The sequence below is a fragment of the Colletes latitarsis genome, chromosome 9 (assembly GCF_051014445.1).
Source record: "Colletes latitarsis isolate SP2378_abdomen chromosome 9, iyColLati1, whole genome shotgun sequence".
NCBI lineage: Eukaryota > Metazoa > Arthropoda > Insecta > Hymenoptera > Colletidae > Colletes > Colletes latitarsis.
The window spans coordinates 29,714,946-29,734,135 of NC_135142.1; the positions used below are offsets into that span (position 1 = coordinate 29,714,946).

The 19,190-nt window shown below is 44.5% G+C and overlaps 2 protein-coding genes across 3 annotated transcripts in view; both read left to right on the forward strand.

Annotated features, from left to right (window-relative positions):
* Positions 1 to 19,190, forward strand: part of LOC143345609 (uncharacterized) — a 142,378-nt gene that overhangs the window by 68,948 nt on the left and 54,240 nt on the right. The window lies entirely within an intron of this gene.
* The window catches only part of LOC143345514 (serine protease inhibitor dipetalogastin), a 52,959-nt gene that overhangs the window by 6,553 nt on the left and 27,216 nt on the right, over positions 1 to 19,190 (forward strand). Inside the window, exon 1 of one of the 2 annotated variants that reach the window (XM_076772716.1) lies at positions 3,191 to 4,176. The exons of the other annotated variant lie outside the window; for it this stretch is intronic. Coding sequence (XP_076628831.1) covers positions 4,122 to 4,176 — 55 coding nt within the window. The 5' untranslated portion in view covers positions 3,191 to 4,121. Of the gene's footprint in view, positions 1 to 3,190; positions 4,177 to 19,190 lie in introns of those variants that run through there. 2 annotated transcript variants of the gene reach the window in all.

Genomic DNA, 19,190 nt, shown 5'->3' on the forward strand with positions numbered 1-19,190 from the left:
CATGCAAAAACATGCGAATCGTTACACGTAGACGGTCACCAGGCCCGCATCGGTCGAGCCACCAGATTCCGAATACTCGATTCTACCGATCGACTGTGCAATTCGTGCAGCATCTAAGCGAGATACAGCTTAATTTAGCATACTTTTCCGTTTCACAAATTTGGAAGATTACTGTTACCCCAAAGTGAAGAGATCGCTAACTCTTCAACACCTTTTAATGGGAGATTCTAGTGGCCAAAATAAGACGAAAATAAAGAATACCAATTTGTTGATCGAGGCTTCCTTAAAAAGTTATTAACGTTTAAAGCATGCTGAGTGAGAACCGCTACGATTACCATTCTACACACGGAACTTGAAACGTTAATAACTTTTTAACGAAGCCTCCATCAACAAATTGGTATTCTTCATTTTCGACTCATTTTGCCCTCCAGAATCTCCCGTTAAAATTTTTCCAAGATAGTCGAACATCCGGTATGCAAGGAATTCGATAATAAAATGTTGACCTGCTCCTATCGAGGCGATTGGGCGTAAGCGCGTCGATCTAGACTCGTGGATCGCCGGAACGATCGAAGGAGCATTGATTTCGGTGCGTATCTGGGCTCCAAGTCGGCACGTTGCATACGTTTGCGGCCTTAGGCAAAGCAACCGCGTTAAACGCGCAAGTGGGTTAATGGTGTAGACCGCGCGAGCGAAGGCTGATACATATGTAGACGCGCGCATCTCGCGGCACGGCTGATACTCCGGACAGTTGATGTTGATGAACGATCCCCTCCGGCCTTCGTCGATCGTTGCAGCGCCGTAAGGTTCGGGTTCAGCTGCACTTGCAACCGCGCCGTGGCGAGCGGCCTCGCTCCGCGCGTTTGCCCCCGCTCCCCCCTCGGGCCACTGCCACACTTTCGTGTGTAACGACCGGTGTGCCGGTGGTTTTTAGACCCCGTTCGAACATTAGACCGAAACTGGAGCACCGAGAGCGACTTCGCCGAATCTAGGAAAGTGTACGCGGACCAATTTTATCGTCGATCCGTCGAACTCGCGCTAACGACCGAGGGGAACCTCTTTGTCTCGATCTCGAAAACTTCACGATCGAAGGTCCCGACGAACCTCTCACGTTTTCGAGCACTTCGATACGCGGTGCAGATACTTTTACATCCTGCCTAATTAGTCGGGACCGTTCGTTTGCGTGCTGCGAAAATCCGGTGGCAATTAGAGGCTGGTCGCAGGACGCGTATACGCGAGGGAACGCGGCCTTAGAGTGCTCCTAGTGCGCGACTCCGTGTACACGTGAAATTAGCGGTTAGAATGTAAGTAGGAAAGGAGACTAATGTCGCTGTCGGTAACAAGAAAATTCCCCGGCGATCGTTCGATTAGAAAGTGCACCCGCTGAAATGTAAATCGCGGTGCGCGTCATCGCGGGAACGATGCCGTCGTTCGCCGGGAAGCCGGGAATATTCCGTGCTTTTTAATCGTCTAACTTTCTCAATCAGGTTCTACATAGAGCGTTCGTGTTGCTTCTGCCCTGCATAGTTGGACGGGTTGTTTTCTGAAAAGGAAAACTATCTCCTGGGGTTCATCAATCCTCCGCGACGTATGGAAAAAAAAAAGAAACGCGCCCATAGGTTCGCCAGGAAATTGGGTACCCTCGATCCACCTGCAACGCAGAACGGTACAGTCATGCTCTAAACGCGCGCACTATACTAACGCACGGTTAAATTTTAGACTTTCGAGCAACTATCGAGGTCTAGGACTCCGGAATTGTTCAGTCAAGGGTCTTCCATATCACCAAGAATGGGTACGATTTGCAACTTTTTCAGGTCACTTGACTCATTAATACTCTTTTGCACTTTGTACCCTGTTATATGTATAGAGTTCCAAGAGACCTCAACGTGGATGTGAGTGGATTCGACCGGAGTGAGCCCTCAGGAGCCAGCAGTGCAGGATAAAGTGTTTCTTCTTCCTTCCATTTAATTAATTCTCCCTTCTCCGTTAGGTCCGTTAGAGACTCTCAGCGGCGGAGGTAGAATGGAGATAGATCGTGGAAATCCAACCGTGCATTATTGTAATTGGTACTAAAATAGCTAGCGTAAGTCGAGATGAATATAATGGCTAGAGCAGATGGAGTAACAGACGCTGTAGTTAAATATAAATAAAACGAAACACGTTGAACTTATTAGAAGTATATTTAGCATCCAACGAGCGTTCAGATTAGTTGTACAAATTGTACCCCTCGTCGTAGATAAACTCGTAGACGTGAACGTCAATTTAGCCCAGAATGGCGCGACGTGTACGTAACGTTGCAATGAATCGAACGACCATTGCTATAAATTTTCTTTTTCGATCGAAATGTGTTCATACCGCGTCGTTAGAAGCTCCGATTTCGAAATCACCTCGAGTATGCTTGTCAGGGGCGGACTTTGATTGTCTCGGAAGCAGAAAATAATCTCATCACCGGTCATTATCGAATCCCAAGGAGTTTACGATCCAGCGAGTCGTTTTAACGACGTCTTCACAGCGTGCCATTCAAGTTCTATCTTGGTCATCGGTTAATGAATACGGTGCAAATCGAGCACACATCCTCCGTTTCAGATCATTCGCGACGCGAGTCACAAACCTGATCGGTCGATCCAGAGTGAGAGATTTATCGAGTTACCTTTTCGTCGATTTTATGGCAACATCTTTGATTTTTCGTATTCCTTCCTAATTGTTCCGTAGCATCTGCAAAAAGAGTTCGTATAGACATAGGTCCTATTCGACCTTGTTTCCGAGTTACGGCGAGTTTCTTCTTTAACACGTCGTATTTGTTCACGTCCGCGACAAACGTTCGAAATGAGCTCCTCGCATCTGAACGCTGGCTCTCTAATAATTCATATGCAAGACTAAGAGAAAACGTTTGTAGGATACAAAGTTGAAGTAGTTACCGATGTTGTATGACTAACTCATAAGCTAACATCCTTACACAAACATCCTAGTCATAGCTTCCAAATTCAGTTACTCATTCCGTACGCCAAGCATTGCACTATTTCTCACCCCTTAGATATATATACAACGCGCATTTTTGGACTTAGGTCAGATCTCTGAAGTTCGTACCAACGCGCGGAACTTGCCGTAACGACCTAATAAACCTACACGTCTCTTTAGTAAAGTGTCGTTCTTAATCCCGCAACCCAGGATCCAACACTGAGCTCCGTTTGTAAACAGTCAGATAAGCATAGTTCGTTCGTGCAACTCGTCGTTTGTATGAACTTTTTTTATTGTTTGCACATGACACCTTGAAACTATTTCATTCTGACAGAAGATCGTCGCGTTTCAGATGGCCGTGGACCGCGGAGGAGTACGAGAAACCGTAAGGCGCACGATCCCCGTAACAATGATCCGATAGAAACTTCAAACGCCGAGCGTATGGTATGGGAACAGGTCGCGGTGGCACCATTAACGGCGCGGGACATCCCTTCGAAGTCGGAAAAGTCCCGGAGGCCAGAAAGGCTGGAGGCCCGTTTCCGCGCGGCCAGCGAAGAGGTCGAAGAAGAAGAATAAGTCGCCTGTTCTGGCGGAGGAGGAAGAGCTGGCCTAGAAACGATGGTTCTCCGATCTCCGTTCGGAGTTGGTGGGTTTTCAGGCTTCTTCCCCCTCGGTGGTTCTCTCTCGCGTCCAGCTGGCCCCCCTCGTTTGACCGACCGTCGTCGACGACGATGGTAATGGTAAATGGCCCGTGGAGAGGCTCTCCAGTCCGCGCCTCCACTGGAAACGGGAGCACGCCACGTGAAAGTAGGAAGGGGAGGCTATAGCCGGACCGACGTCGCTTCGTGCGCCTCAGTCGTTCGTGGACCTCGAAGGACGATAGAGGTCGAAGAGGGCACGCTTCCTCCTCTCTCTTTCCTCTCACGGCTTCGCCGCCTCGTCTACTCTCCTTCTACGAGCATCTTTTCCCGCGCGCCAACGGCCTTATCCTCCTTAACGACCCGGTGGCGAGAGACCACGAACGTCCACGCAATAAGATAATCGCACGCAGACGTCCGCCTACTGCGCTCCGAGAAAGTTGCCTCTTTGTATACGTCCGTGCACGCTGGTTCCACGACCGTGGCAAGAGCCATCCGAACGGATCTCCGTCGACAGTACACCCGAGGATGCAACGTCACGTCTCCCTCGTCGTCGGGATCGTCCTGCTGTGTTGCCTCCAAGGTCGGTATCGCTTTTAACCTTCGCGCGCCCACGATCCACACCGATCGTTCCGCACCGGTGAAAGTCCGCAACAGGTCGCAACCTCATTTTCGTTTCGCGCCACGGCCCCCTCGTCTTCCCGGCGACCTTAACGCCGCCGATCGCTTTCCGCGGACCGATCCGACCGGCCGAGAAATTGATCGACTCGTTCCCGTGCGCCGCGGTTAATTTCAACGGTTTCACGGTCGGCTAATTGAGAAACAAATGAACTCCACGCGTTCCACCGACAGACGAGAGGGCCCATTCGTTACAACGCCGCGAACCGCTCCAACGACCACGGGGAGCGGAACCGTTCCCTCCGGGTCCCTCGTCGGATGCCTAACGGGTGATCGATAATCGCGCTTAAGTAGTTCGCCTCGGCGAAATATTAACTCTTTCGTACCTGGACACTCGAGCGTACCGTCGACCGTCGTTGAAAGATAGTTCTCGTTTCTTCGTAACGCGTTCAGTGCCGTGTTCCTAAAAGACGCGTGCCATCGATTGAACCTGGTAATTGTAAACAGTCGAATGATTCAGGGTCTTTACGTAACGATTCGAAGAAGTGGATTTTTTCTTTTAATCGCGATCGACGGTACGCGTCATTCGGGCGGGAATTGATCCTGTACGAAGTGGGTCAGTTAACCGCAAAGTTCAAAGGGCCAACGGAGAACGAGGGAAAGCGCGAGGAACGTTTTAACGAGTTAACCCGAATCTTACGGAATTCGCGCGATTCCCGAATCCGTGGATTTTAATACTCGACACCGTTCACCGCGCTGGTTTTTTCCGGGGACTTTCGTGTCGGATTTTTATGCGTTGACGAAGGAAAGACGCGAATTATTCGATAGTTTTTAAGGTATAAATAGTTCATTTTAATGGGCAAGAAGGTGTGTCTGAGCGTTAATTAATTATTAATATTCTCCTTTCGACTGGTTCGAGATTCGTTCACTCGATTTACGTACTCGTCTTTTTATGTAGAATTTATTAACAAATGTTAGTGTAAAGTGGAAAATATGAGATGGAATGCGCTTTATCTAGCAGAAGTTACAGGCAGTCTTAATCGGTACAACAGTAATCCCCGATAAAGCTGGCTTTTGATGGCAATTATAGAATTATTTACTGTGCTTTCGGTGTAATTTTATTTGAGAGTAAAGCGACTGGATTTACGACTGGAAAATCCTCTATATGCTTTCTAATCGGAGCATTTAGGTTAATATTCGCGGGGAGCGATGGGTACACAACGAACTATTTACGATTAAATAGTTTTGCATTTTCTACTAGAATGTTAAACCCAACGATTGGATTTTTATTTTTCTTATCACTTATTCCCGTACGATAGGGATCGATTCGACGCTTGAGTTATGCACAGATTGTGTTTCGTACAGATTTCATAAGTAATCGTGTTATCAGGGTGATAAACCATTACAAAATGCAGTCTGGAGTTGCAATTGTAATAGGTAATCGGATTAAATTTTACTCGTCCCTGTCGCTGACCCGTATGTAGGTCAGTACGGTTTTGAATCACGGGTTAGTCGAATACAGAACACGTATCTTCCACATCTGCAATCTGAAAGATCTTTTAAGATTAAAAAACGTAGCAACCATGAACAGTTTAGTGGCGCGTATCGAAAACTGTCCAGAAACGAGCAGTCTATACAGGGTGTTCGGTCACACCTGGGAAAAATTTTACTGGGGGATTCTAGAAGCCAAAATAAGACGAAAATCAAGAATACTAATTTGTTGATGGAGGCTTCGTTAAAAAGTTATTAACGTCTAAAGTTCCGCCCGTCCTGAATTTTTTTCTCGAAAATGGGCAAGATTTCGGGGGTATGTGTAATGACCGAAAATGATTGTAATTGACCCCCACAACTGAAAATAATTTTTTCAGAATGGTTTGAAAAAATTTTTTTTTCCGGAAAAATTTCACACCTTCTCGAATTTTTCTCTCGAAAGTGTGTAGGATTTCATGGGTATGTGTAATGACCGAAAATGATTGTAATTGACCCCCACAATTGAAAATAATTTTTTCAGAATGGTTTGAAAAAATTTTTTTTTGCCGAAAAATTTCACACCTTCTCGAATTTTTTCCTCGAAAGTGTGTAGGATTTCATGGGTATGTGTAATGACCGAAAATGATTGTAATTGACTCCTGCAACCGAAAATAATTTTTCCAGAACGATTTGTAATTTTTCAATTGAATTGTTAATAACTTTTTAACAGAGCCTCCATCAGCAAATTGGTATTCTTGATTTTCGTCTTATCTTGGCCTCTAGAATCTAATTAAAATTTTTCTCAGAGGTATAACACCCTGTATAATATTAGTTCGCCAATTCTCTTCATTATCTTATTGATTTTTCGCCCAAATAACCAGAGTTCGGATTAAAATAAGTGGATTCGACCATCCAGGGGTTAAAATTTCGTTGTATGCAGTTCTCCCATACATCGAAGACAGCAGAATATTTTTTGCTATAGAAACCTATCGAACAAATTAATTGATAATACAAAAATATCTTAACACTGTCTAAATGCTACTTGAATGAATAAAATTGATATTTATTCAAGATCTTTCTGTTAAACAGTTGAGACTTGCGGTCGTCACAGCGTTAAAAAAGTCACCGACCAACAAAGTACCATTGTAATTGTATGGCGTGGGTATCTGACGATCGTTTATCGATGCATTCGTCACGATCGAACGATAGAACCGCGGATGACCGATATGGTAGCACGTGTTCCGGTTTGGTCGCGTGACTCCGGTTCCGAAAAACGTGTTCCCGGTGCCTTTTGATTGGGCGTTGCACGCGCGGTTCTCGCGATCGAGGAGCAACAAAACCGACTCCTTCCGGAGCGACGCCGATGCTCCTGTATCGACATCCAGGCTCTCCCTTTTTCTCTTTTTCTCGGCAAATGGCTTTGGTCGGAGCACCCATTGAATTCTCCGCAGGGAGCCCGGTATCTCTCCGCGGCCAAGTGCGATGCTCTTTCAACCGTAGGGGGCAGGAGGGGGGGAAAAAAAGGAAGGACCGATGGTTTTTCGTTTTAATCTCCCGCACGCTCGCAACGGCTCGTGCACGAGCCCCGGCTCACGGGGGCGAGTTCCTTCCTCTTCCTCTCCCGGGGCTCTCTGCTCCGCGTTCTGCAATCCTCTCGTGCCGTACAGTGGCGTCACTCGATCCGCTTTACAGATTTTATTATAGTCCGGGCACAATATAGCGAGGTCGTAAACTCGAGTGGGTGTCGAAGTTTACACGTTTCAGCTCCCGAAACAAGTGAATTGACAGAAATTCAAGTAGCTAAGGGTCTTAAGCCACAGTCAGGGCCGTACAAAGAAATATATTATACAGCGTGTTCGGCTACCCCTGGGAAAATTTTAATGAGGGATTCTAGAGGCCAAAATAAGACGAAAATCAAGAATAACAAATTGTTGATGGAGGCTTCGTTAAAAAGTTATTAACGTTCGAAGTTGCGGCTGTAGAACGGCAATTTGTCCATCTATTTGAATTTTTTTCTCGAAAATGCGCAAGATTTCGGGGGTATGTCTATTCACCAAAAATTATTGTAATTGACCCCTGCTACAGAAAATAATTTTTCCAGAACGATTTGACATTTTGTTTTTTCGTCGAAAAATTTCACACCTCGAATTTTTTTCTAGAAAGTGGGTAGGATTTCGGGGGTACGTCTATTCACCAAAAATGCTTGTAATTGACCCCCGCAACCGAAAATAATTTTTCCAGAACGATTCGAAATTTTTGAATTTAATTCTTAATAACTTTTCAACGAAGCCTCCATCGACAAATTGGTATTCTTGATTTTCGTCTTATTTTGGCCTCTAGAATCCACCATTAAAATTTTTCCCAGTAATCGACCCCCAATAAACAAACTGTTCAAATAAAAATACCAAAATTTTGATGTCTCCGCGTTCACCTCTTCCTCAAACCAAGTTAGACGATCGAATTTCGATCGCCGCGGAAGAATGCGGCGCAAAGTCGTACAAAGTGTCCGACGTTTTATATTCGTGTTTATCGCCGCGTCATCGGGCCTGACTTTCAATTAATTCAGCGAAAGAAACTAAAGAGTTTGTCATCGTCCTCTCACGGACGCTCTCGGATCGAGCATTTTTGCATTCTCACGCGCGGAGGGAAGCGACCGAACGATGTCGTTCCGAGATCCTATAATCTTTAATCCCCCATTCGCAGTCTTCCGCCGTTAGGGTATGCCGGTTTTATTAAATGGACCTTCGCAGCCGCATTACCGCGAGTATGTAAAGGGTAAAGTTCTCCTTTAATCAACGCGCCTATATTTTACTGTTCTCCAACCTCCTCTACTCCGAGAACATGCATTATAAAACGGACCAGGATCTCTCGATTGCATTTTATATAATTTGCAAAATTAGCGTAGAATATTTAAAGTAAATTTTCTTTGCCGTATGCAAATTATAGAGCGCATACTGAAGAGGGTCACCGGGAGTCGAAACCTGGAGGTTTTTGCGCGATGTATTTTCCGGTGTCGCTCTTGTAACGAAAAAAAGTGTACCGCTGTTTTATCAAGGGGCAGAGCGTTCGACTAGGCGTTTATAATTTGTGACACGACAGGCCTGTCCGTGCCGACGCGCGTAAATTTAGTATGCTAATCGTCTACTAAAACTCGCTCGTCCCGTCGAGTCCAGGAATTCGCGATTCGGTGGCAAAAACTAGTCGACCGTCCCCTATTGGTCTATTCGCGACGTCGTCGAGAAGAATTACGGGACAACGCCTGTGCAATAATGCGATTGCAATAACGAATATAATACGGGCGTAAATATAATATGCTAATATCGAAAAGCTTCAGGAAATTTGAATCCATTTTATGAGGGCCTTTATTGAGATCGCGATTCCTTAAAAATCGCTGAATCGCACGGCTGGGACGTTCGACGTGCAACACACGCGCCTGTTAATCGCTAGATCGCCTCCGTGTACAATGTCTCGAGGAAACTTAACGTCAAATGGATACACACGGTGTTTATTAAAACCTGTTTATCTATTTCAACAAGCAGCTCGACGAAAATAGGCAACATTTTATAACGAAGCCAACGTGTTGCAATTTACTCCATCGAGCGTTTTGATTTTTATTCGATAAGTAACGAGTAAACGGTCGTGTATCTTTTATTTCATATTCGATATTTCGAAATGAAAATATCGAAAGAAACTTTTGTATTTTGTTTATCTACTACGTACAGGGTGTTCAGCCACACCTGGGGGATTCTAGAGGCCAAAATAAGACGAAAATCAAGAATACCAATTTGTTGATGGAGGCTTCGTTAAAAAGTTATTAACAATTAAATTCAAAAGTTTCAAATCGTTCTAAAAAAATTATATTTAATTACAGGGGTCAATTACAAGCATTTTTGGTGAATAGACATACCCCCGAAATCCTGCGCATTTTCGAGAAAAAAATTCAGAACGGTCGGAACTTTAAACGTTAATAACTGTTTAACGAAGCCTTCATCAACAAATTGGTATTCTTGATTTTCGTCTTATTTTGGCCTCTAGAATCCCCCATTAAAATTTTTCCCAGGTATATAGTATAGATTTCGTTCGATTATTCTTAAATCGTTGTTTAGAGTTTGCTCGTATTTGGTACCCGAACGTCTCCGTTCAAGCAAGTCGCGAGGCCTCCGATTGGCAGACGGCGTGTCGCCAATCGGAATTCAGGGCGTGTTTCGCGACTTGTCCATAGTGGCAGTATGGACAGAACCGTCCAAGCGAATGTACACGTCCCTGAAGTTTGCTCCAATTTTTTTTTTTTTCCTCGGTGTATATTTTTACCCGACGCTTGTACATACGCGCAGCAGCCACGTGATTGAATAATGGCACGCTATAAACTCGTTGCACGCGTGTACTTACGTACGCGCACGAGAGTGGTTCCGAGATGTAATAACGGACGACAGAAGAATGGGGAAATTTATGCGAGCCTCCGCGGGGAGAAAAAAAAGAGAACGGTCCAGATGTCCTCTTTCTCGTGGAATTTTTGCGACGTCGGGCAGAACGTACCATCGAGATGTATTATCAGTCGCATAAAGTCTCGGAGGTGAGCGAAATTCTTACATAAATTTTGAAAGGAATGCAATTTTTACCTCGTTTCTCGTTACCGATCGAATCGAAACGCGGCTCGGAAATATAGAAATAAACGAAATTATAAATCTGGCCACGCGGTGTGCGACACGTTCCGGTCGACCAATTCGGAATAATAGAAACGGAAATAAGTACAGTACAAGATGACACAGTGACATCTATAATATAATTGTTGCACGGTTTTACGGAAGCGTAAAATTATTTGAAGTACGAATTGACCAATCGAATCGGTATAAATAGATTATTAGGTATTTTCATTTGTTACAAAAAGGACTTAAGGGGTTAGGTAACTCTGGCGGTATGGAAAACAAGGCAATTATCCTGAGACTTTGCACTGTATTTAAGTATAACAAATATTGAAAAAAACCCTTGGCGATGTTTGAAAAATATACACAGCGCCATGTTGTCTACAATAAAAACCGAAATATTCCATTAACTATGATAAAAGTCCTTAGCATCGACGATGAGACATTTCAATTTGTAATAAAAATGAACAATATGGCAGATATTTGAAAACGGCGTGATGTAAAATAGTGTTTGGAAAAATATGCATACACTTATTGGAACGTGTAGGGTGGACTTTGTGGAGCGACTGTACATGCCCATTGGCGCACGCAGGGGGGGCACGAGGAAGCAATTGCTCCCTCCATACTGTAAATACCATTTTTTAAAGACAAACTTCAAACGAGGATACTCCCTTCATTTTATTTTATTTTCAACGGTATAAAATGTTAATTCATTTTCACGCTCTTTTTCATTACGAATATTTCCTGTCAAGTCCAGCCCATCGACAGAAATATAGAATCGTAACTGGGACTGTAATACGAGCACTACCGTTGGAAAATAAATGATTATCAATAGTATTGCAGATAAGAACATATAATACGCCCGAGTAAACGGACATGCCCCAGTTGTCGGTCACTCGACGCAGTTTTTTTTCAATATTCAGAAAACAGGTTGCATTTGACGATACCCGCGAGTTCCATGGTAGAATTTATTCGTTCGAAACGATCTTAATTTTCCCCCGGCTAACGCATGTAATATTCTCTTCTCGTAAAATTTCCAGCCTCGAATAAACGTCCTCTCCAAAAATAAAACGTCGGCGATTTCCTTTCGTCGAGCAACAGAGGCGGGGGTGGAAATCGCGCAGGAAATTTAGTTTCGATCGAATGTCAAAGGACACGCGGTTCGCCGGCGTTTGTTCTTGTTGTGAATCGCGTCACGTCGATCCGATTCCCCGGTATTGAAGACGGTCTCGTCGTCCGGGGAGTCGCGAGGCTGCCTCAATAAAAGATGATCTTCTAAAAGCGTTACGGCTTCGGTTCACTGACTCCTGGACGCGTTCGGATTCCTCGTGACCCGGTTCCGCGTTGTCCCCGTCCCTCGGGAAAACCGTCGTCGTCGCGGATGAGACCGACGCAAAGAAAACGCAAAAGGGTACGGCGTGTTCACTGGCTCTTACGCCGCGACGCCGTCGTCGTTCCGTCGACTATGAAACGCATTTTCACAGTCGAACGGGCATCCGCGACGGGCCGGAAAAAGGGCACGCCATCCGCCCCCGGCCCGCGCGCCTGTCGCGATCTTACGTTTATTAAAATACAGGGTGTTCGGCCAACCTTGGGAAAAATTTTAATAGGGAATTCTAGAGGCCAAAATAAGACGAAAATCAAGGATACCAATTTGTTGATGGAGGCTTCGTTAAAAAGTTATTAACGTTCGAAGTTGCGGCTGTAGAACGGCAATTTGGCCATCTATTTGAATTTTTTTCTCGAAAATGCGCAAGATTTCGGGGGTATGTGTATTCACCAAAAATGATTGTAAGCGACCCCCGCAACCGAAAATAATTTTTCCAAAACGATTCGAAATTATTTTTTTTCCGTCGAAAAATTTCACACCTCGATTTTTTTTCTCGAAAGTGGTTAGTATTTCGGAGGTATGTGTAATGACCAAAAATGATTGTAATTGACCCCCGCAACCGACAATAATTTTTCCAGAACGATTTGGAATTTTTGAATTTAATTGTTAATAGCTTTTTATCGAAGCCTCCATCAACAAATTGGTATTCTTGATTTTCGTCTTATTTTGGCCTCTAGAATCCTCCATTAAAATTTTTCCCAGGGGTGGCCGCACACCCTGTATGGATTAACCGACCACCTGATGATCGACCTCTCGTTGGCCCGACGACAAACTTCGTCGGTCGAACGGCAAGTTCCCTGTTCGCGTCGTTGGCCAGGTCAGACTGTCGTTTCTAATTAATTCGTTGCACGACGGTCCTCGATAATTACGAACGATTACGTTGCCCCCGCGGCTCGTCGTGTCTTTCGATCGTGATCTTCTGAAAAGCGGAAAACGCTGCACGCGTGCCAATTAGCGTGAGCCTGTTCTAATTGCATGTATAACGGGCAATCCGTCGGTCAGACATCCTGTTCAGCGGTATTCAAAAGGAAATTCAATTACCTCGTACGCGTATCGAAATTGTGGCGATCAACGCAGCGCGGAGCGATCCACTCTGCTCGCCACCGGGTGGCCATCTTTGATCGTGAGTCGAATTTGTTAGATTTCAGGGGTATGCAAATCCACTTCCATCGTTTGAATATGCAAGTTTTGCACTCTATATTCACCCCTCTGCGAATCAAAAGCAGAGTAGGAGCACCTAACGCGGTCTATGTGGAATTTATTACTACAGTTTGAGCTTAGGAATTATACATTAACGACGGGGCATTTTCATTAAAACTTTACTATAGGATGATTTTAATAACATAGAATTCCTTCAACATGTGTATGCTAAAAATGTGATTTTTAAAAATTTTCAGAAGTTATACGTGGATAATAGAATGTTTTTATTGTATTGTCGGAGGAATTACTAGAAAAACACACATTTGTCGGTAATGTGTTAACGTTGGAAGCTTACTGTTTTTTATATTAAATTGGTTGTAGTTTATTTCCCACCGAAGTCGCAAAATTCGTTTCTAAAGATGAGAATTGCTATTTATTGGCGAGTTTTCAGCCGCGTCGAATGGCCTGCAGGGATTTCGTTGGTTTTGGAATGGTTCACGTAACGGGAAACGTCCTTTGTAAAAATGGAGTTAACGTTTCCAGGGACTGGACGCATTCTGGTAGAACGATTCCGCCGATCCGGGGTCCCGGTACGTCGGGGCAAGTGTTCGTGCCTTCCATTGTAGTCTCCGGAACACAGTGTAACGGGAGAGCATTCGAATTCTGACGGATCGTCGATAAATCGTACGAGTGGCTGAAAAATTCGAACCGTGTGAAACTTTTCTTTCTTCTCGACTACTGGGCTGTTCGACCACGCCCCCCATACGAGTGTCGTGTTTTTACCGCGTCCTTCGTGATTCCTTTCTTTCGAGAACCGTTCAGACGTCGGTTACCGTTACTCGAAAATGCTTAGAAAATATTTGTACGGCCTGGTTTTGTGACACCGAAACGAGGCCTGCCGCTACGTTTCTTGTCCCGCCACTTACTTTCGGTCGTTTCGATTGCCTCCAATTACGTGGCGCTATGATAATCGTTACGGCGATGCAACTACACGGCCAGCCACGCATAGTGCTCCTTAAATGGATTAAATAGTCGAATTTAAAATATGATCGCCATCTTACCAACAAGTGATTGCAATTGTAATCTCTCTGCATGCTTTAATAATGTTTGAGGAAATATTTGGTGCAAAACGGCATAAAATGAACGATAAAATCGGAGCTATTGTACGTCATTCATATTTATCTTGTAGAGAAAATTAGAGAACATATAATTATCTTTTTTCTCGAAATTTTCAAAATCTACACGTGTTCAATTACGATCTTGCTTTTGATTTGCTGGGCTACCATTCGTGCAATAACTCTCGACAGTTCTAGATACAAGCATTCCACGGAGAGAGTGGCATAGAATTCTAATAAAGATACGTCTTGGAGTTTCTGTTGCGTATCGTTGCGTGTAAATTCAATTAAATCCAAACGCTGGACTCTGGGGAATATCCACGTTGAACGAATTGAAAAAAAACGAACCAGCAATTGGAACACTCTTCCGTGGAATCGCTTTCTTTTATTCGACGAGCATTCTCCGCGCGAATCCGGTCTACTTGCGGAATTAACAACCCCGCGAATTAATTGTACGAAAGCATAAACTCGGATTATACTTTCAGCATTTACGCTTTAAACGTTGCAATGTTCTAGCGTATTTATGCTTTCGTGCAATTAATTCGGTGGGTTTCTTAATTCGCATTCGAAGAAGGCCGCATCAAGGACGGGAACGTTCGCTCTGGTTCTCGTTAATGAATTAACGCGTTCACTATCTGCGCTGGTGATCATGAATTCTACTGGAAAGTCGACGATATTTTCGATAACAATGAATATCTTCTCTAAACAGTATCAGTTTTGAGGCCCACATGTGGGTCAGTGGACAGCAAACGCGAAAAAATATTTGCTCGATTAGTTTGGATTGTGTTTTGCACAAATTGACCACATTTGCTGCGAAAGATCGACTCCCATAAGAACGATCTAATGAGTGTTTCCCCGGTGTTGCAACGCCAAGTGTACCTGGGCTATTAAGCCTATAACCACTTGATCCGAAGATCAAGAGCATGTTATCTACCCCTGGCCGCTACAGCGTCAGGGTTTAGGCTCGGAATTACTAGCTCCTTCGACACATCGTATCGCCCAAGAAAGCTACTTAAATAACACCATCTTGTTTCCCAAGACAAATTAATTGTAACGACCCTCCCTCTTAGCTCTTTCTCGTTCTGATCAGATTTTTCGTTTACCCTTCCACTGAGAAAGGAATATACTCGTATGTATATACTCTCATATATTCTTTAGTTACATTTACGTCTTATTAAACCGATATAGTTGCAGATTGCGTAGCAGCAACCATTTCGATGCTTCCAGGTTCTCAACACGTTGGCTGCCATTTTAGTTTTTCATTTCTAGAGATGTCCACTCTTAATGGGAGATTCTAGAGGCCAAAATAAGACGAAAATCAAGAATACCAATTTGTTGATGGAGGCCTCGTTAAAAAGTTATTAACGTTCGAAGTTGCGGCTGTAGAACGGCAATTTGTCCATCTATTTGAATTTTTTCCTCGAAAATGCGCAAGATTTCGGGGGTATGTCTATTCACCAAAAATGATTGTAATTGAACCCCACAGCTAACAATATTTTTTTCAGAACGATTTGAAATTTTTTTTTTCCGTCGAAAAATTTCACACCTTCTCGATTTTTTTTCTCGAAAGTGCATAGGATTTCGAGGGTATGTGTAATGACCAAAAATGATTGTAATTGACCCTTGCAGCCGAAAATAATTTTTCCAGAACGATTTGAAATTTTTAAATTTAATTGTTAATAACTTTTTAACGAAGCTTCAGTCAAGAAATTCTTATTCTTGATTTTCGTCTTATTTTGGTCTCTAGAATCCCTCATTAAAATTTTTCCCATGGGTGGCCGAACACCCTGTATAATTCCGTAGTTGGATTCTGGGTCGCGGAATTGCATTGCAAATATATACTTTGAAAATCATGTTGCTCTTCCAGATAAACTATTTTCACGGTGCTCGCGATGCTCTCGGTCCCATCGCTGGTCGCGTAATAGCTTCTAGTTGTAACCCTTGCGCGAAAGTCGAACTGTTGAGTAAATCGCGGCGCGGAGATGCGTGAGTACGATTTTATGCTAAGTGGAAAGGTGTCCGTGCACCATCGGGCACAGAGCACGCACGGCAGATCCTATCGGGGCAGTTTCCTCGTCGTGTGGTCACCGGGCATTTGCGCGGCTCCTAGGAAACGTAAATTATTCATTAAACCCGCGGAACGAATCTGAGTCACGTTCTCGTTCGCCTTTGAGCGTCGATTTTTCATCCTGTTGCCCGACAAACCATCCACGGCCGCCTCAGCCCAGAAAATCGTCTCCCTTTTCTCCCCGTTCAGCCGGAGGCGAGCTAAATTTTATTCAGGTATAATATTCATCCTGGTAGCAAAGATGATTAGCTAAGAAAGCTTGCAGCTCGTCGATACGAGGCATTAACAAGTGTTTAAATCTCTGGCGAGCAAACTGGAAGGACCACCCCGTGATGGGAACTAAACTAGACGAAGTGGTCTATTACTTATTAAAGTCTATGTTGTTGCAACAAGTTGATGACTTCCTATAGAAATTCTAACCAGGTTCGATGGACCTTCTTCCTCCATTTTATTTCCTGAGGGTTAAGTCCGTTTTTCCAGCTATCTCTTTCAGCGTCGATTCTTCTCGTACGCGCCGTTTCGTTCGCACAATGAGGCCCCGTGCCGAGTTTAATGGAACGTATCGGGGAATCTAGTACAGCCGACAGAGTCGGATTCACTGTCGAGTCACGGCGCTCTTCTGGCTCGATTTTTGCGCCGATGGACCATTTGCTTCTCCAGCGTCATCCTATCCGACGTGAGATTTATCAGCGAGCGTTGAGCGACTGCGCGACGTGCGCCGTATTTAATTATTAATTGAACGCCAGGCAATCTATCTTGCCACGGTTCGTTGAAACTAACTTCAGTCGTATAAAAGATCTTTCAATAACCTACCCTCTCCCCTCGACCATCTGCGCCGCCATAGTCACGACCAAACGGTAGCCTCAGACACTTCTACCACCCAAATACCACAAATTTTGGACCTTCGAGGCACAATTTTCCAAAAGGTCTTCGACGCTTCTCGAAGCCTCTGCACTTGAGCCATCAACCTCCGTGATCTCCGGTTGAGACCTCGAAACGTTTCTTGCGCGAGAAGCCTCTTATAGTCATTTAGTCTCGAGTCGCAGAGAAATCTCCATGCGAAGAAAACGTCATCCAGGAAGTCATACATGTATATACGATGTCTCTCTACGATTCGATTCTCGCGTATTTTATAATTGCCTCTGTTTCGAACGAAATTTAGTAAACGTCTTGATAAACGAGACGACCGTTACGAGATTATCTCAAAAAAAAAAGGAGAATGTACGACGCGATACGTACATATGTATGTAGTTCCGTGGTCGAAACGGTACTCGCTCGGGCTCGGATTTCAGTTATAAATTCGCGGCGATTGCGGCGAGGCGGTCCCCGCTCGCGTTTCATAATTCAAGATCCGTTTCCCGCGGCCGTTATTAACGAGTTCTGCCCTCCCGACCGCGCCTGTGACCAATATTTAATACGTCCCCGCGATCGAACGAGAAACGCACAAAACGGAGGGGTGAAAAGTCTACGTAATTGCCGTTGATTGAATTATCCGTGCGTTTCGTTAGCGCCCTACTTTCTTTCCTACTACCGTGGCGCGGACGTTGGAAGAAAACGTCACTTCTATTAACGCCACGACACGGCCTCACGTTTCACCTCGCGCGACTTTCCCGGGACTCGCGATGAAAGGCTTTCGAGCCGTTTCTTAATCGGCGGATCTCCGAGTATCGAGGTCTGAACGTAATCGATTCGAGCCGTTTCTATTCCGTAACGAGAGGCGAACGTTAATATTATTGTAATTTATTTATCTGAGGCAATCACTGGGGGATATTGGGTCAGTGGGGCGATTGAGTAATCCAAGTTGGGAGATTCGAAAGGTGAAATATGGAATAGAAGATCGGTTTCCCAGTATTTATCGATGTGAAATATAGTTTTATAATCGATTTTTCTAAAGACGTTGATCAATGTGTCGTCTCTTTCAGCATTTTGGAAGCATCCCTCATTCCACTGGTTTGTAAAAAGTTATTTTTGCCTGCAATGAGTTTGACTAAACTGACTTTTGGCCAGCTAGATCGGGGAAATACTCCACTGTGCGTCGTCCGGAAGAGCGAGGTTACGAAATAGTAGAATCACGTGCGCGCGAGCGCGGCCGGAAACCGCCGGTTCGCCACAGCGGTAGGACGACATTCGCGACATCAGGTTTGCGGAAAATGGACGCGTCGACGAAGAAAAGACGCCGTGATCCTAATAACAGTGGGGGGATAGACGCGGGGTTATTATTAGTATCCAGGTTTAGACGCGCTATTAATACGCTAACCTGTTCGACTTGTTTCTCGGTCTACTCCTGCCAGTCAACTATTATTTAGTCGAACGTGGCATCGAGCATCGATATTTTCGATAAGATCGCCGTACGAGCGACGTACGTCCACTCTGCGATAACCAGCTACTTTATTATGCAACGTACGCAGAGCGACGGTTTATCGATGGTACCTGCTCGATTAATAACCAGTCGTTGCGCCATATATCGTGGCTAAACGCGATAGTTCCTGTTGACAAATGCCCCTTGTCATTGACATTCGATTTTGACCGCGTGCACATCAATCGTTCCGGGAAATCGGCCATTGCTGGATTGCATCCACGGACCCTCGACAATAATTTACTAGGTGCAACAATAAGCAATCTTCTATTTGGAAGTTTTAGTTGTTTAACCTCTTAACGCAAGAATGATCAATTTTCTGTATTGGACTTGTTTCTAAAAATACGGTTTTTGTTATCCCTTAAATGGTTAAATTAAACAAATATCATTTCTCAAAACAGTTAGACTCGAGCATGAGCCGGGGTTAATACGAAGCAAAGAACCACCCTCGCCAAGCGAGCAACGGAGTTTACAATGTTTATGGGAAGCTTGTTATTAATGGTAGGAAGAAACGTAGGAGGAAAGCATTATTTCTCTGGGCGGGGCAAATATTATTGCGAGCAAATGAATCTCCTCAAGGTCATAGTTTTCGATATTTCAAGATCACCGTCGTTTTTCCAAACGGGATTACACGTTTCTGCCATTACGGTGCATCGGCTAACGCCAGGGCAAATACAGTGATGCATCGCGGCGCGAACCTTGGAATGACCTTTACTATTTCTCGCGCTCAGGATCATTTGAAAGTCATGTCGCGATAGATCACTTTGGCATCGGTTATACCTAATACCGTAATAAAT